The 15,296-nt window shown below is 38.9% G+C and overlaps 1 protein-coding gene across 5 annotated transcripts in view; it reads left to right on the plus strand.

Moving 5' to 3' along the window:
• LOC100492173 (fibronectin type III domain containing 3A) overlaps positions 1–15,296 on the plus strand; it is an 89,074-nt gene that overhangs the window by 23,360 nt on the left and 50,418 nt on the right. The window contains exon 1 of one of the 5 annotated variants that reach the window (XM_031897219.1): positions 6,987–7,076. The exons of the other annotated variants lie outside the window; for them this stretch is intronic. Coding sequence (XP_031753079.1) covers positions 7,065–7,076 — 12 coding nt within the window. The 5' untranslated portion in view covers positions 6,987–7,064. Of the gene's footprint in view, positions 1–6,986; positions 7,077–15,296 lie in introns of those variants that run through there. 5 annotated transcript variants of the gene reach the window in all.

Raw genomic sequence — 15,296 nt, forward strand, 5'->3', positions numbered from 1 at the left:
TATAGCAAATGTATTAGTCTTCCTGACTGGTTGCTGCTTATGCAGTTCAGAGGTGTGCACAGCAATTCCATTCTGCAGTTATTAATGTACCTTTTGCATAGCACTTTCTCTTTTTTTATTCCTCTCTAGGTCATGGCCTGTAATGTTGTGCCCTAGAAGTTGATGGAAGGAATGTCTGATACTTGGATTTTATGAATAGTTTAGTGCAGGGCACAGTAAAGGCATGCTCATTTACTCTCATGGCACGCAGTGAGGCTATCTGCTATACCAATAAACAAAAATTCAACGGGTATCTTATTATCATGCAGTTAATCCAGAATTTTGTTTCAGACTTCAGATTCACTTTTTTTGCAGAACTCCTTTTCAACCAGATTTTGTGCTAATATTTGTGAATTTGAATTATGGTTAAAAAAATTAAATTTTTTTATATTTATTAAGTGGAAAAAAAGTGGAAAATTTTAATGTAAAAATTCAGGATCTGAAAGCTTGCAAGGTCATGTAGAAGCCAGTGGGAGTTGTCCTAGGAAACATTTTAACTATTTAGTCAATTTGAGGGTTTTTTTTTTTTTTTACCCTTTTTGAGCTTTACAACCTATTAAAAGTGAAGTGAACTTGAATTTGAGGTATTCGAGTGTTTTTATGGTTTTATTGAATCACTTTATATAAATAAGGTAACATTTGCTCAAAATTTCAAGGTTATTCAAAGTATAAAAATAGCAGGAAAAGTACACAAATACGAAATTTAATAAATAAGTCTTCATGTATTTTGCCAAACCAAATCCAAACCCTTAAAGCTTGTGGATTGAAAGCCCAGGGCAACTGAGAGTGATCAATCTTTGTTCATAATGGATAATGGATTAGTTCAGATGATTTATTTAGTGGATAATTTGGTGTTTGGCTAAAAATTATAGATTCAGTGCATTAGTAACCCACTGAGTAGAGCCAAGAGCCACCTATTAGCATGCAAGGTGTTACTATATGGAAAAATATAAGGGTGCTTTGTAACTATAATTTTTTTTTTTAGGCCAGTGTCATATGTGCACATACGTTCTGTAGCCATGGCTGATAAAGCTTTGTCTAAAAGGCAGAGGAGGCAGGTCTCCAAAGAATCCCCTGGACCATTGTAGCTAAGGGTTGCCAGGTCAGCACTTCAGCAGGGTAGACAAAAAGCCTGCTAGGTCTTCCACCTGGAAATAGTAAAAAAAAAACAAAAAAAACCCTGATTAGAACTGAAGGCCAAATAAGGCTTAGTTTGTGCCAGGGCTAACATCTGTGCCTTTTATTATCAGTTTGATCTCTTGCAGTGCTAATTGGAAGCTTACTACCAGCATCAAAGCTTAGGCTACAGCTACACAAGGGCAGTTTCTTGGCCTACATATAAGTGCTAACTTATAGAATACTCCTTATTTGTTTGCCAACATGGAGAACTTGCCATGTTTTTATTGCAACATCTCAGCTCAGACCTGAAAAGATGCATTTAGATTATTGAAAGTTGCAGGCCCTACAATGAATTCTAATGTTCACTTTCTAGTATGCAAGACCCGAAAAGCCCATAACTTTACTATAACACATTTGACTTTTTTAGTGTGTGTGTGGATGGATGGAGCAAACTAGCACAGCCACCTTCTAGTGGGCTCCCATGGGAAGTGAGTGCATGGGCAAAAGTTTGTGTTTAATGATTGTTTTTATTGGAGTAAATTTTGGCTTTGATTGTAACAATACTACCCATTGTTCCCATTTTTTGGCAGTGGGCTAAGTACTACTTGCAGCTCCCTGAATGTTTTCTTGATTTTAAATGAAAGGGTTAAAATCACAATTTGGATTATTCATTCTGTGGAACCTGATAATGTTGACTGTGGGATTTTAAAGCTTTAAGCTTTGTACATACATTAAAGATTTTTTTTTCTCCCTCAAAAAAATATTGGCTATAAGCACTGCAATTTGAAGGCAGCTATGTTATCTCTGTCTGGCACATTTTCTCAAAGGTTTCTTTTAGCTTGGTTTGAAGACCTCAGATAGCCATTAAGCGCTGAAGAAATAAAAGATTATAGTTTCAAAAAGAAAAGTCTCCATGCTTTTTATGACAACAACTGATATAATGGAGACTCTTTTTGGGGCTTTTAGTGTAGGTGTTTCTATGTGGGCAGTGGCACGTGACATTAGATAAACAAGGCCATGTTAAGATGGGCCTAGGGCAAATATTATGCATATTAGTAGATTGTTATCTACTAATTAGGAAACTTTCAATAATTTTGAGCACAACAAAGCATGTAATCACTGCCTTGTTTGTACATTCCAGAAAAACAAATAACTACTCCAGACCTGATATCAGGGTCTGACTGGGGGGTTGCAATGCCCACCACGGCTGCCGCCCCCGCTGGCCGCATCACCCTCATCCCCTCCTAGCTGCCTGCACGGGCTCCCACCGCACCCTCCTAGCTGCCTGCACGGGCTCCCACCGCACCCTCCTAACCCCCTGCAGGGGCCCCTGCCACACCCCCCCTAACCCAATGCAGGGGCACCCACCGCACCGTCCTAGCCCCCTGCAGGGGCTCCCAGTGCACCCTCCTAACCCCCTGCAGGGGCCCCTGCCGCACCCCCCCAACCCAATGCAGGGGTACCCCCCGGCATTCTCCCCTGAGCGTGCGTAAGTGAAACGCGTCAGGGGAGGACATCAGTGGCCAGGGGAAGCGGCAACAGGTATCAGGTCTGGGTCTTGGTTTTTTCCCCATGGCCCAGTCCAACCCTGCCTGTTATAGATCTGTTTCTCTCTGCCCCCTCTTCCTAATAGATTGTATACATAAATAAATATGTAGGGATCTCCAAAACTGGGCCCCTAGGATGGTTACTCCCAGGTTAGGCCCCAAGGGAGGGTAGTACCCAGTAATGGGATGGTTTGGCACTTAAACAGTTAAATGGGAGTTAGCTTCCCTACAGTTCGGGTTATGGCCACAGGGTGGTGCATAGACTATATAAGGGTATGCAGCCATGTGCTGCCAGGTCTTCCTGCCTGGGACCCCTCTGGATAGAGGTTAATAACAGGCCGGTGTTAGACAGAAAGATATGTGAGTTTAGTCCACTCTAGGAGTGGAAGATAGGCAAGCTAGTCGGCAGCTTGGCCCCAACAGGAGAATTACTGGATTAAGATCCACCAGCACTCATAGCTGGAGTCAGGGAACAAAGTGCTAAGTATAGGAGATTTGCCTAATCCAGGGGTATCTGAGTGACAGTACCGGAGTGACGGTACTCTCAAGACGGGTGTCCGCTTGGCGAGAAGTACCGGGGAGAGCCTTAGAGAGGGTCTTCTGGTGAGAAGTACTGGAGGGAACCCCTAATCATTGGCGGGAGTACTGCTCGTATCTCGTGGAGAGAGGGTCTCTTAAGGAAGAGGGAGTGTAACCTGACTGTAACATTGCACCTGTGTGTGATCTGCCTGTCTGATACATCTGTGCTAATAAACAAGTTCCACTGTTTAAACATCCATCCAGTGTCTTGGTCTCTGCATACACTGAGGATCCACTCTGCCTGGTAAGAGTCTACCCCAAAGGGAGGGGGCAAGGTGCCAGGAGTACTTTCAGATCTCAGCAGGTAGAAGCACAACTGCAAAAGTGGGCTACAAATACATACATAAAAGTAAGAAGAAAATTAAGTTTTGTCATCTCTCGGAGATGCTTAATTTAAAAGTTATTATTATACTATAGTGCCTCAAGAGATCTGCTCATTGGAATCCCAAAAGGTGCCCAGCCCTATCTCGTAACTGGTGAATCTACATGGAAGTTGCTACCAAAGAGTTTCAGAATTTGACTTATTAAACTGATGAATTTTGCAGCCTTTCGTTTCTACTTGCAGCGTTTGCTACATTCCCCTGTTAAAGTATAAAGTGAGTATTTTGTCCTTTCATGTTTCATATATAGGGAAGCTCTTGTGTTCTTCTACAAAATATAATTTACCAGTTATTGCTACAGGTCCCTAGTTTTATTGTAAAGTTCCTTTCACCAAATTGATGTTGAGACTATCCGGTCAATAAAATACTGCTTTATATAAGCACTAGTATACTATTTAAACTTTTTAGGTATTTTTGCATAATTTGCATGTTACTATAAGAAAATAATAGTATAACCTTTGCGTATTGCAGATTTATTGGAAGCAAAGTTTGTCTTATGGTTTTGTGTGCATATTAAAGTTTAAATCCATATTGTATTTCCACTAGAGTAATCTGAGTCACTTGCTTTTAATTGTTCATTTCCCATCATTATTGGAATGCAATATGATCTTGAAGCGTTGACATCACAGCAGCCCTGTTAGTCACCCAATCTGTGTATATTTTGGGATAATTTCCATTGCATTGAAAGCAGTTTGTTCCTGTTGCATCTCATATTCTTGTGAGGCTTAGAGGGCTTTGTCCCTTAAAGGGCTCCTTCACCCAAAAAGTTTTTTTTTCCCAGTAATGAATAAAGATGTAAAATCTGCTTTATAGCACTTTAAAAGTGTAAATGCAGTTTTAAAAGTTGCTATTAGGGTTGCCACCTCTCCTGCATGGAAACTCCAGGTTGGGAGGTGGGGTGTGACATCACTGGGCGGGGCTGTGATGTGGTGATTGTGATCGGCCAAGGTTAACATGTGGAACGTAAAGCACTCCGGACACGTGAAGACTGCTAAAATCCAAAAATTTATTTCTTCATGTTATTAAAACAATGAACGCCTTACGCGTTTCGTGCCCTATCAAGGCACTTAATCATATGATTAAGTGCCTTGATAGGGCACGAAACGCGTAAGGCGTTCCCAGTCTTCACGTGTCCGGAAAACCTTGGAGAAGCATTCGGCATGTGGTGAGCTGCCCGTTTGAGTGATATACATGTGTGATTATCTGAACCATAATGTCTTTGAACTCCAGCTTGATTTTGGGTACTTTATGCTTATTCTTATATAATTCATTGTCTGGGAATTTTGCTTGTTTGGATAAACTGACGTGTCAAACTTGGAGAATCCCTACCAAAAACCGGGCTGTCCAGGTCCAAAGCAGTATCTGCCTGGCTGTTTCCATTCTCTGCATGTTGGGTTTTGGCACTATGTAACAGAAGTCAGCTGATTAAAAAGACCTAGATGGGAACCTCTTACATTATTCATAAGTCAGAATCAGAGAACAGAAAATAATAAAAAAACTGCAGTTACATGTCTAAAAAATTTGAGTTGAGAGTTGATTAGAATTGCTTTCTCTTTCATGCAGTTCCCCATTCAGTGTCAATAAAAAAGTTAAATTGAACCACACTTTATTTGTTAGTTAGTTAAATGGTAGAAATGGAAGCAAATTGAGCACCTTTTAGCCAGATTCTACTGTGCTTCTGGCAGGGACTGTTAGGACCCCCCCCTCATTTGAAATACAAACAGGGCATGGGAGGATCTATAGGGAGCTCAAATAAAGAGGCAATTTTTACAGATAGTATTAATCTTTAGACCAAAGTGAAAGCAAAACCATGTATTATTCATAATTACTTACTAGAATAGAGGTTTTTTTGTTTATCATATATGTCTCCTTTAAAGGAACAGTAACACCAAAAAATGAAAGTGTATAAAAGTAACTAAAATATAATGTGCTGCTGCCCTGCTTTGGTAAAAGTTGTGTGTTTACTTCAGAAAGTCTACTATAATTTATATAAATAAGCTGCTGTGTAGCCATGGAGGCAGCCATTCAAAGGAGAAAAGGCACAGGCACATAGCAGATAACAGATAAAACACTATTGTATTCTACAGAACTTACCTGTTATCTGCTATGTAACCTGTGCCTTTTCTCCTTTTTTCCAGCTTGAATGGCTGCCCCCGTGGCTACACAGCAGCTTATTATATAAATTATAGTGGTGTTACTGTAGCAAACACACCAGTTTTACCAGTGCAGGGCAACAGTGCATTATATATTTATTACTTTAAAGCTATTTCATTTTTTGGTGTTACTGTTCCTTTAAGCTGACCTGCTAATCATTTTATTTTTTAATGGTCTAATATAAACAGGGCAAAAGAGTAATTTGGTCCTCCCTCCGACATCTCATATTCCCATCGCTGTAATCCAGTGCCCTAGGGCCAAACAGTTGGATTAGTCCAACATTGCCCAACTTTTTTGGCATATTGGGGGAAAGATCTGCTCATTTGGCAACCTCCCCAAATGAAGCTTATAATGATCTTATAGTTTATAGGCAACTTAACAGGTAAAATTAAGTTGATGCTAGATGTGATGTGCAGGTAGAGCATAATCAGTGGAACTTATGGGTTTACCTGTGGTTTGGTGCTGGTTCTACAAAGGCAGCCTTTATGATGAGGTGTGTGTTAATGTGGGTTAGGGTCCGGGTGTGGGTTGAGTTTTTCCTGACCCGCATATCACTAGTGCTGGGGGAGTTCATTTTGGATAGTATGCATAGTAGGACCAGCTCTAACAACACTGCAAATTGCTCCTCATCTATCCACCAAGCTTTTGGGTATATTAATGGGTTAGTACTTTATGGTTACCATGGCGTCCGACCTTTGGCTCCTGTACAGTCTGGAACAAGGCTGCCTTTCGTATTGCAGTCATTACTAAATATAAAATGTGCCATAGGAAGGGGGGTATATTTCTGTGCTCCAGTTCTCTTAAATCCTAACCTTCTGCTGGCTGACGTTGGATAATCCAGAAACAGATGCTGCTGCTGCTATTTGTTGATTTAGTTTCCATGGAAACCTGATACATTCGTCTACCACAGGAAGCTCCGTACACATTGGCTGATGTGATAGGAAGCAAGTCTTGAGGTAGGTATTGATGACTGCACTGATAATTGGTCATACCTTTTAACATTCTGCCTGCACATACATTATCCATGGACTTGGCAATAAGGGACGAAGGAAAATACGATGCTATCTAAGATAAGGGGTTAGGCTGTCCTGTTCAGTAGAAGGAGGCCTGATGACCTAGACGTCAGAGCTGATTATCTATCTGTATAGTGAATGGGAGAGATTGGAACATCGGGAGCGGTGACTCTTGAGTCTTCCTGCAGCCGTTGTCAGCCTGCTAGCGCCTCTTGAATGAGCCACATCAAAGGATGCGAGCAACAGTAAGTGAAAGTGCCGATGCTTTGCCAGATCATGCTTGCTGCCAGGTAACAGTGCTCCGAGGGTTTGTTTGCTGATGTGCCTTGCAAAGGGAGAGAACGGGAAGGGGAGGGTGAACTGTCAGCCACACCAGTGCATGTTCACGCCATGTGTTAGCTTTCCATTGTGACTGAACTCACTCGTCTGTCTGACCCATTGTATCTCACAGAAGCCCTTCAGTTCTTTCACTTACTTTTGACATAGCTGGAAATCCTACTGATTGCACTAAACCCATTGGTCTTATTGATGGGCAGCCTGTTAACCATTCCTCTAGTGTTAAAAAGCTGGGGCACCTTGCTTGTAGCCCACAAGCTGTGGTTGATCTGCAACTTTCATTAACCACAAGCAGGTGAAGTATGCTATATATGTTGAAAAACAGCTAGAGGGCCACAGTTTGGGCATTCCCAAACTACAAAACATCATGAATTCCAATTATAATCTCTCTCTGACCACATTCTGCGTTGTTTGTGCTGTATTTAGAGAAAAGATGTAGGCAACGTGGCACCTTTTATTTGTATGTATATCTCTTAGTACCCAGCAACAACCTTCAGCTGTCAGTGGCGTACTGGAAGTTGTATGCAGCATCATCTGAAGGGCACCTGGTTACCCATTTCTTTATTTTCATTTCTCATTAAAAAAGAAAGGACTTGCCATACCACGTGTGGGTAACATTTCTCATGCACTATTTTTATTCTGTTGTATGTATTCTCTAGGCTTTTTATTCATTTGTTTGGTAGAGATAAGCAAATAAAGATGTGACAATGGACAGATTGCTTGCGATATCTAATATGGAACTGTAAAATAATTTTCCTTCCACTGCTAGGCAACTACTCTTCATCTACACTGTGTCTCTGACCCATAAAGTGTTTTAAAAGACAGCCACATTTCTACTTAATTTATTGGCATGTTTAATACTAGCAATGATAGAGTGATTAGTGCTAAAAGCACATAGAAGTTTAGATATACCAACTGCCAATCTGTGGACTGCTGTAAGTTTCTATAGGCTTCTTTGCCAGGGCCTATTTTGAATCTTAGTCTAGACCTGTTGTGGGGGGGGGGGGGGGGGGGGGGGTATGCAGCTGTATCCATAGTGGCTTTTTAGCTAACATGTTCACATTTAGTAAGTATATGGTCCCCTCAATTCCCATGGCATTACTATCAAATATAGTTTTCCAAATATATCAGAGATTGAAAGGATAATAGGGATGCACTGAATCCAGGATTCGGTTCGAGGGTCAGCCTTTTTCAGCAGGATTTGGCCGAATCCATGCTCCTGGCGGAACCCAATGCTTAAAATCACATGATTTTTTGTCACATAAACTCGGAATTGAAAATGTTTTTCCCTTCCGTATCCTAATTTACATATGCAAATTTGAATTCGGTTTGGTATTCGGCCGAATCTTTTACAGAGGATTCTGGGTTCGCCCAAATCTGAAAATCATGAATTCTGTGCATCCCTACTGTTATTAGTTCTGCACTCTGAATCCATAGTGATTGTCATCTTGCAGCAGTGCCATAGAGATTGTTGCACTTTGGCTGCTCAAATTATCCTGTTGGGACTTTAGTAGTAATATTGAAATCATCCATAGCCATTGACTATGAACTGCAGGTGCTGTACTACATATTATACACCTTTGCTGGCTCTTTGTTACAGTCTACTAGATTTCAGTCCCACCATATTTTGCAGTAATCAACTTCAAAGTGCTTAGTCAAACTGGGTCATGAAACTTGAAAACACTGGACAAGATTAGGATTCAGAATTCTGCTGTTTCCTGAGTGATTTGCCAAACCAAAACTAAATCCTTTGTGTCATGTGATTTTAAAGTGCTGGACTATTCAAGATTCTTTTTTAGATGATGCAGCTATTTTGGATTATGCTTATATTTTAATATAAATACAAATATGCAAATTAGGGTTTACATTTTGGTATAGCATTCGGATGAATCTTGTTGGAGGATTTGATATAATATTACTAGATAGTTAATATTAAGTTAAAACATGACATCCAGTAGATTATAGTAAAAAGGCAGTCTGTAAATTGATATAGGATAGATAAACAGAGTTAAGGAATAGACTGGCCAGTTTGGCAGTCTGAGTTGTGGAGTCAGTCTTAAGCAATTTTGGATACCTGGAGTCGGAGTCTGCAAAAATGTTCTGACATTTTAATGAAAAAAAAAAGAATACAATGTTACAATGTCCTATTTTACAGATAATAGCCATAATAGAGTCATTTTTTGATGTAACAATAAAGCCCAGTGTGTAATTGTTTCACTAGTGTGAAGTCCAGCTGAGCTGTTATAACCTTATTATTTCAATTTGTTTGTCTTTTGTTTAGACTTTTTAAGAAATGCTTGTAGCTTCTTCAAAAAATAAAATAAGAATCCACAATGACAGAGGCTTAGTTATAGAGTTAGACCCAAACTTGAACAGTATTCTCATTTATAGATCTACAGGGCAAGGACCTCCATCCTCTTGTGTCTTTGACTCTTAACTTATTGCAACTCTATTTATCTTGTATCTATCTGTATTTATTGTTGTACTTTGTATTTATCTATTATTATCTTAATAACCCCCTGTTTGTATTAATGTATTCTACTGTACAGCGCTGCGTACATAAGTAACGCTTTATAAATAAAGACATACAGACATACATTTATGTTGGCAGTGACAGGCTTGGATGGCCAATATGGTAGTGCGTCAGCTTTCTAGCCAGTAGCTCTTTGTTTTGTTTCCAAAAGCAGACACCATCATCATCCAACTTTAAATTTACTGAGCTTTGGCAGTGATAAAATGCCTTGTATGTTGTATTCTTTCAATCAACATGGAAAATATATTAACATTAAGAACAGAAGAGTCAGAGTCCAAGGATTTATGTACAGACTTAGCAAACCATGGTTTTGGGGATCATTGGCATGAAGGTGGTAGACTTAAAGGCTGAATACGTTTATCCCACAGGGTTTCACTTGGGTCAAGTCCTCCAATTCTGTATGGACTTTGCTATGTGCATAGGGGCATGCTAATACATGTCTGATATAGATGCAGGAACAAAACACACCATTCAACTTTATCTGATCCAATTTTATATTACAACTGTGGGGATCATTCAGTTTTGTGGTGTTGCATGACAAGATATGACCCACAAAATCTGATCAAAATCTCCAGTGGCATTTAGCCCTACATTTCTTCTTGTTTGTTTGGTAAATGATGGTTGAGTTTTACCTCCAATTGTTTGATTACTAACAGTTGGCTGAATAAATATACAAGACTTGTGTTCTCTATTCTCACTTTGTTACTTTGGTACATTGATTCTGTGGTTGCCCCAAACAAGGTCCTTGAATTTTAATTATGATGTAGACAGTGATATTCTGAGACAAATTCTCGTTGGTCAGTTTTGTGAAAAACTTCAGAGCATAAAATTACATTTTACTTGTGCCTTACCTAACTATCAGCCAGAAAGTCTGAGAAAAAGTCTAAAAGCCTAAGAAGTAGAAAATATTGCTCTTTGTATGTGGATTTTTTTTTACTGTTTTCCTTTCCTTTTTATCTTTGCTAGTTGCTATGCCAGTCATAATCAGATGCATCGGATCTTATTTCCTCATGCTTTTATATAAAATAAAGTTGCAGACAGCAGAAACTAAAGGAGGCTGAAGAAATGGGATCTTTTATTTGTTACTTGTTAAACTTATTATACCCCATCAGTACCATTCTTTGTAACAGCATTCCCTTTATCAGAAACAAAGTTCATAGCATTGTCAGCCAGCTATTTTGTGCAAAAAATGTATCTTTATCTTTGAGGAAATTTTACTTGGGAAAGAAGAAATGATACAAATGCTGTAGTATATAGTATAGTATATGCCTCTAAATGCAATAAACAATCCACTGCCATATTGAACAGTTAGCCCTCATGATATTTTATTTCTACTTTTCTCCAAACACTAAACTCTCCAGGAGAAAAAAAGGGTTGTGAGACCAGGTTAAGATGGCCATACACAGGCAGATTTTAGCTTCCTTTTTGAGTCCTTTAGACCAATTAGGCAGCTTATCTGTCTATCCCCTGACAGGCTTCCTGAGCGATATGTGGTATTGAAAAAATATACAGAAGACGAATGCAGGGCTTTTGACAGCTTTGAGAATCCAAAACAGAAAGAGATAAAGGAGAAAATAATCTTCCCATTGTATGACATGCAAAAATTTGAAATTTTAAAAGGAAAACCAAGATGGAGTAGTGCCACAGAGGCAGAGAGAATGGAGAGACTGATCTAATTAGGAGAAGTTTGTAGGGTAAGTTGTGTTAGGGCAGTTTTTTTGGAAGGTTGTGGGCAATAACCAAAATGTTAGAAGCCATAATTAGAGAGAGAACAGGCCAACCAGTTATGAACTAAACTACTGACATAGAGAGAAAGGAGAGAAGAGCGATGTGTTAGAGGTTACCAAGGCTACCAGTATTTTTAATTCATGATTTATTTTCTGTTATGTTTAATAAAGATAAAACCCTTTTCATTCCTCCCAAATGTCCCAATTTTCGTGGGACAGTCCCTCTTTTAACAGCTCAGCCCGCTGTTCCGGATTCTTACTGAAAAGTCCCTCATTTCCCCTTGATCTCCTGCAATGAACACTTAAAAAGATAAAAACTTAATTAAAAAGTAGCTTTTGGCAGAGAGCCCAGAAATCTTAACAAGCTGTACCTGCAATTGGATACACTGTTTCTCAAACTTAATTAAATAAGTGGGCTTTTGGCAGAGAGCCCAGAAAGTTAACAAGCAACACCTGCACAAAAAAAAAAAAATAATTTGCATGTCTAGTATTTATATAGCATTATCACATTTCTGCAGATCTTTACAGTGATTATACATTATTCACATTAATTCTTGCCCCAGTGAAGCTAACCAATCTATGGTCCCGGTCACATTTACACACAGTAGAATCAGTTCTATCAGGAGCCAATTCTCCTGCCTGTATATTTTTGGAATGTGGGGGGAACTAGAATACCTGGAGGAAACCCACGCAAACATATGAAGAACATGGGTACTAATAACCATTAAAAAAAATGGAAGGATAGTAAGCAAGTTACATGATAGCAACCACATATACCGACTCTGTTGACACATACTAATAGAACATATTACTGGCAGTTTAAGAAAGAAAAGCCTGAGGATGTGTGGAAAATCCTTATCTGGCTTCCGAGAATGTGTGATTAATCTGACCACGGACACATTTTCTTCTTTCCTGTTTTGATGCAGGTAAAAGCTGTAAGGGAAATGTTATACACAATGATTTGTCCCTGCAACTTTACCCAGGCTCCAGGAAATACAGATGACTTCCCATTATAAGCTATATACATCACTGCCACCATGAAATTAACTGCCAAAAATAAAAAAGGAGAGTTTTGTATAGATCGACATACCTATATGCCATACTCATGGTGATTTCCATTAATAATAATGGAAACTTTTCTCAATTACTCTGCATTTATTTTTTGTATGTTGCCCAATTCTAATAAGTCAACCTGTAGATCTGCTAATTGGGTTGCTAGTAAATGTATTTTTAGGCAGTTTTAAACTTCTGATCGGTAGCCAATTCTTTTTATATAAAATCCCCTCTTGAAATTCCCTACTGCATACAAAAAATGTTTTTATTTTTAAAGAATATCTTTACTATGCCTGATATTTAACCTTTCAAGGAACCTTTGGAGTAGACGTAACAGTCAGGAACCACTGTACTCTGTCAGTGAATACCTAAAGCTGGCCATACACACAACGATGATATCGTTCGAAACCTTGTTTCATACGATATTCGTTGCATGTATGGTGGATTGACGAGAAGATTGGTATCGCAAATGCTGTGAAGATTTTGATTGGGCGCAATTGAAGGGGCCCGAACAAAATCTGCTTTCAGGGCTGAATCGGCAGGTGGAGGTAGAATTCCTATTGTTTCTACCTCCATATCTGACGGGGGGAAAGATCGTAATTGATACGTTTAAGGCCACATTAAGACATTCTGTCAAATAAACCTATTATTTTACCTTGTCAGATAAACAAATGTAAGATGTCCTGTGATCTTGGAGCACACTGTATTATTTGTATTGCAAATATCCCCTCTCTTTGCCAGCACCATCACATTTTCCTGAAACAAATAGCAGCATTCACCCGGCAGCCATTTCCCTTTCACACATCTTCATTGACATTTGCATCTGTAAATTGCACGTGTGCTGTAAAGTTTGTGCAACAAGGAATGCAGGCTTACACAGGCAGAACTTATTTGATAAAAAGTGCTGCTTAGATTGTGCCTTGTAACGGTTAAACTGAGCTCAGGAGAGGAGGTTAGGAGAAAAACATTTTTTTCCAGGAGAGTGCACAGCTAGAGCAGAGTTTCTATGAAAACCAGCAGTGCCATCTCTTCATTGATTGCAAGACTGGAGGGTGTTTTTGGTAACCTGAGTTACTGTGCATGCTCAGTAGCCAAGAGCCAAAGTCAGTTCCTAGGGAAGGGGCTGAGTGGGTTAGAGAAGGAAAAGGAATCCCAAGTGATTAAAGGAACAGTAACACCAAAAAATGAAAGTGTTTTAAAGTAATTAAAATATAATGTACTGCTGCTCTGCACTGGTAAAACTGGTGTGTTTGCTACACAAACCCTACTATATATAATTAAGCTGGTGTGTAGCCATGGGGGCAGCCATTCAAGTTGGAAAAAAGGAGAAATGGCACATAGCAGATAACAGATAAGCTCTATAGAATATAATGGAGTTTTATCTGTTATCTACTAAGTAACCTGTGCCTTTTCTCCTTTGAATTGCTGCCCCCATGGCTACACAGCAGCTTTGTTTATATAATCTATAGTAAAGATTTGAAGCAAACACACAACATTTACCAGTGCAGAGCAATAGAACATAATATTTTAATTACATTTATCATCTTAATTTTTTTGGTGTTACTGTTCATTTAAGGGGGTGCTGCAGCCTTATTATTAAAGGGGTGTTTCACCTTTTGAGTTAACTTTTAGTATGTTATAGAATGGCAAATTCTAAGCAACTTTTCAGTTGGTTTCCATTATTTATTTGTTATAGTTTTTGAATTGTTTGCTGTCCTCTTCTGACTCCATGCAGCTTTCAAAAGGGGGGGCACTGACCCCAGCAGCCAGAAAACTATTGCTCTGTAAGGTTACACTTTTATTACTTATCTCCTATTCTTATTCCAGTCTCTCATTCAAACCACTCCCTAGCTGCTAAGGTAATTTGGACCCTAGCAACAAAATAGCTGCTGAAACTCCAAACTGGAGAGCTGCTGAACAAAAATGTAAATAATTAAAAAACTACAAATAAAAAATGAAGATCAATTGCAAACTGTCACAGAATATCACTCTTTACAAAGTTAACTCAAAGGGGAACAACCCCTTTAACTTTTTAATAACTGGAATGGCAGGTATTTAATTATTTCTAAGAGACTTATTATTTTTTATTGTGGGGAAGGGGGGTTACATGTCCTTTAAGAATGGCTTTTCTAATGGGTTTACTGATTCTGATCTGATTATATAGAGATCTAATATATTGAGGATGGATGCTGAATGAATCAGTGCATGGATGCACCACATTTACTTCAATAGCATAGAGCAGTTACTTTATTCTCTACAAAATGGGCTTCTCCTAGGTGTATTTGAAATAAATATATATAATGCATAGCATAGGACATATTTTAAATCATATATATGTAGTGCATAGCATGGGGCAGTTATACCATACTCTTTACAAAGGCCAGTTCCTAGCCCATGTTTAGTGACTTGCATGGAATAGCCAGGCAATTAACTTTTTAATAACCTATAAGCATGTGTTGAGTGGCATAGGACAGCTGGGTCATACTGTGCTTCTAAATCAAATGTTATTGATTGTATTGGTCATACTGTTTGTGTTGGCCATAAGATCTTTACCTGATTTAGCCACCAGCATGGTGACCTTTCATTACCAGCATTTGCAGTGCCCCTTATACATCTGCTAAAGGGCACTGGTTAAATAAAACAGACCTAATTTTTATGTAGAACTAAATAGGGATTGTCGCAAAAAAAATTATCAAGCAGAAAATGAGGTTTGTCTGTCATATAAGGACTGATTATTAAATTTTGATGTTAATTGCACTGGTTGCAAAGCTGCCATGTAGTAATTATCTGTATTAATTACTAATCAGCATTGTATT

Source organism: Xenopus tropicalis, chromosome 2 (genome assembly GCF_000004195.4).
Source record: "Xenopus tropicalis strain Nigerian chromosome 2, UCB_Xtro_10.0, whole genome shotgun sequence".
Classification (NCBI taxonomy): domain Eukaryota; kingdom Metazoa; phylum Chordata; class Amphibia; order Anura; family Pipidae; genus Xenopus; species Xenopus tropicalis.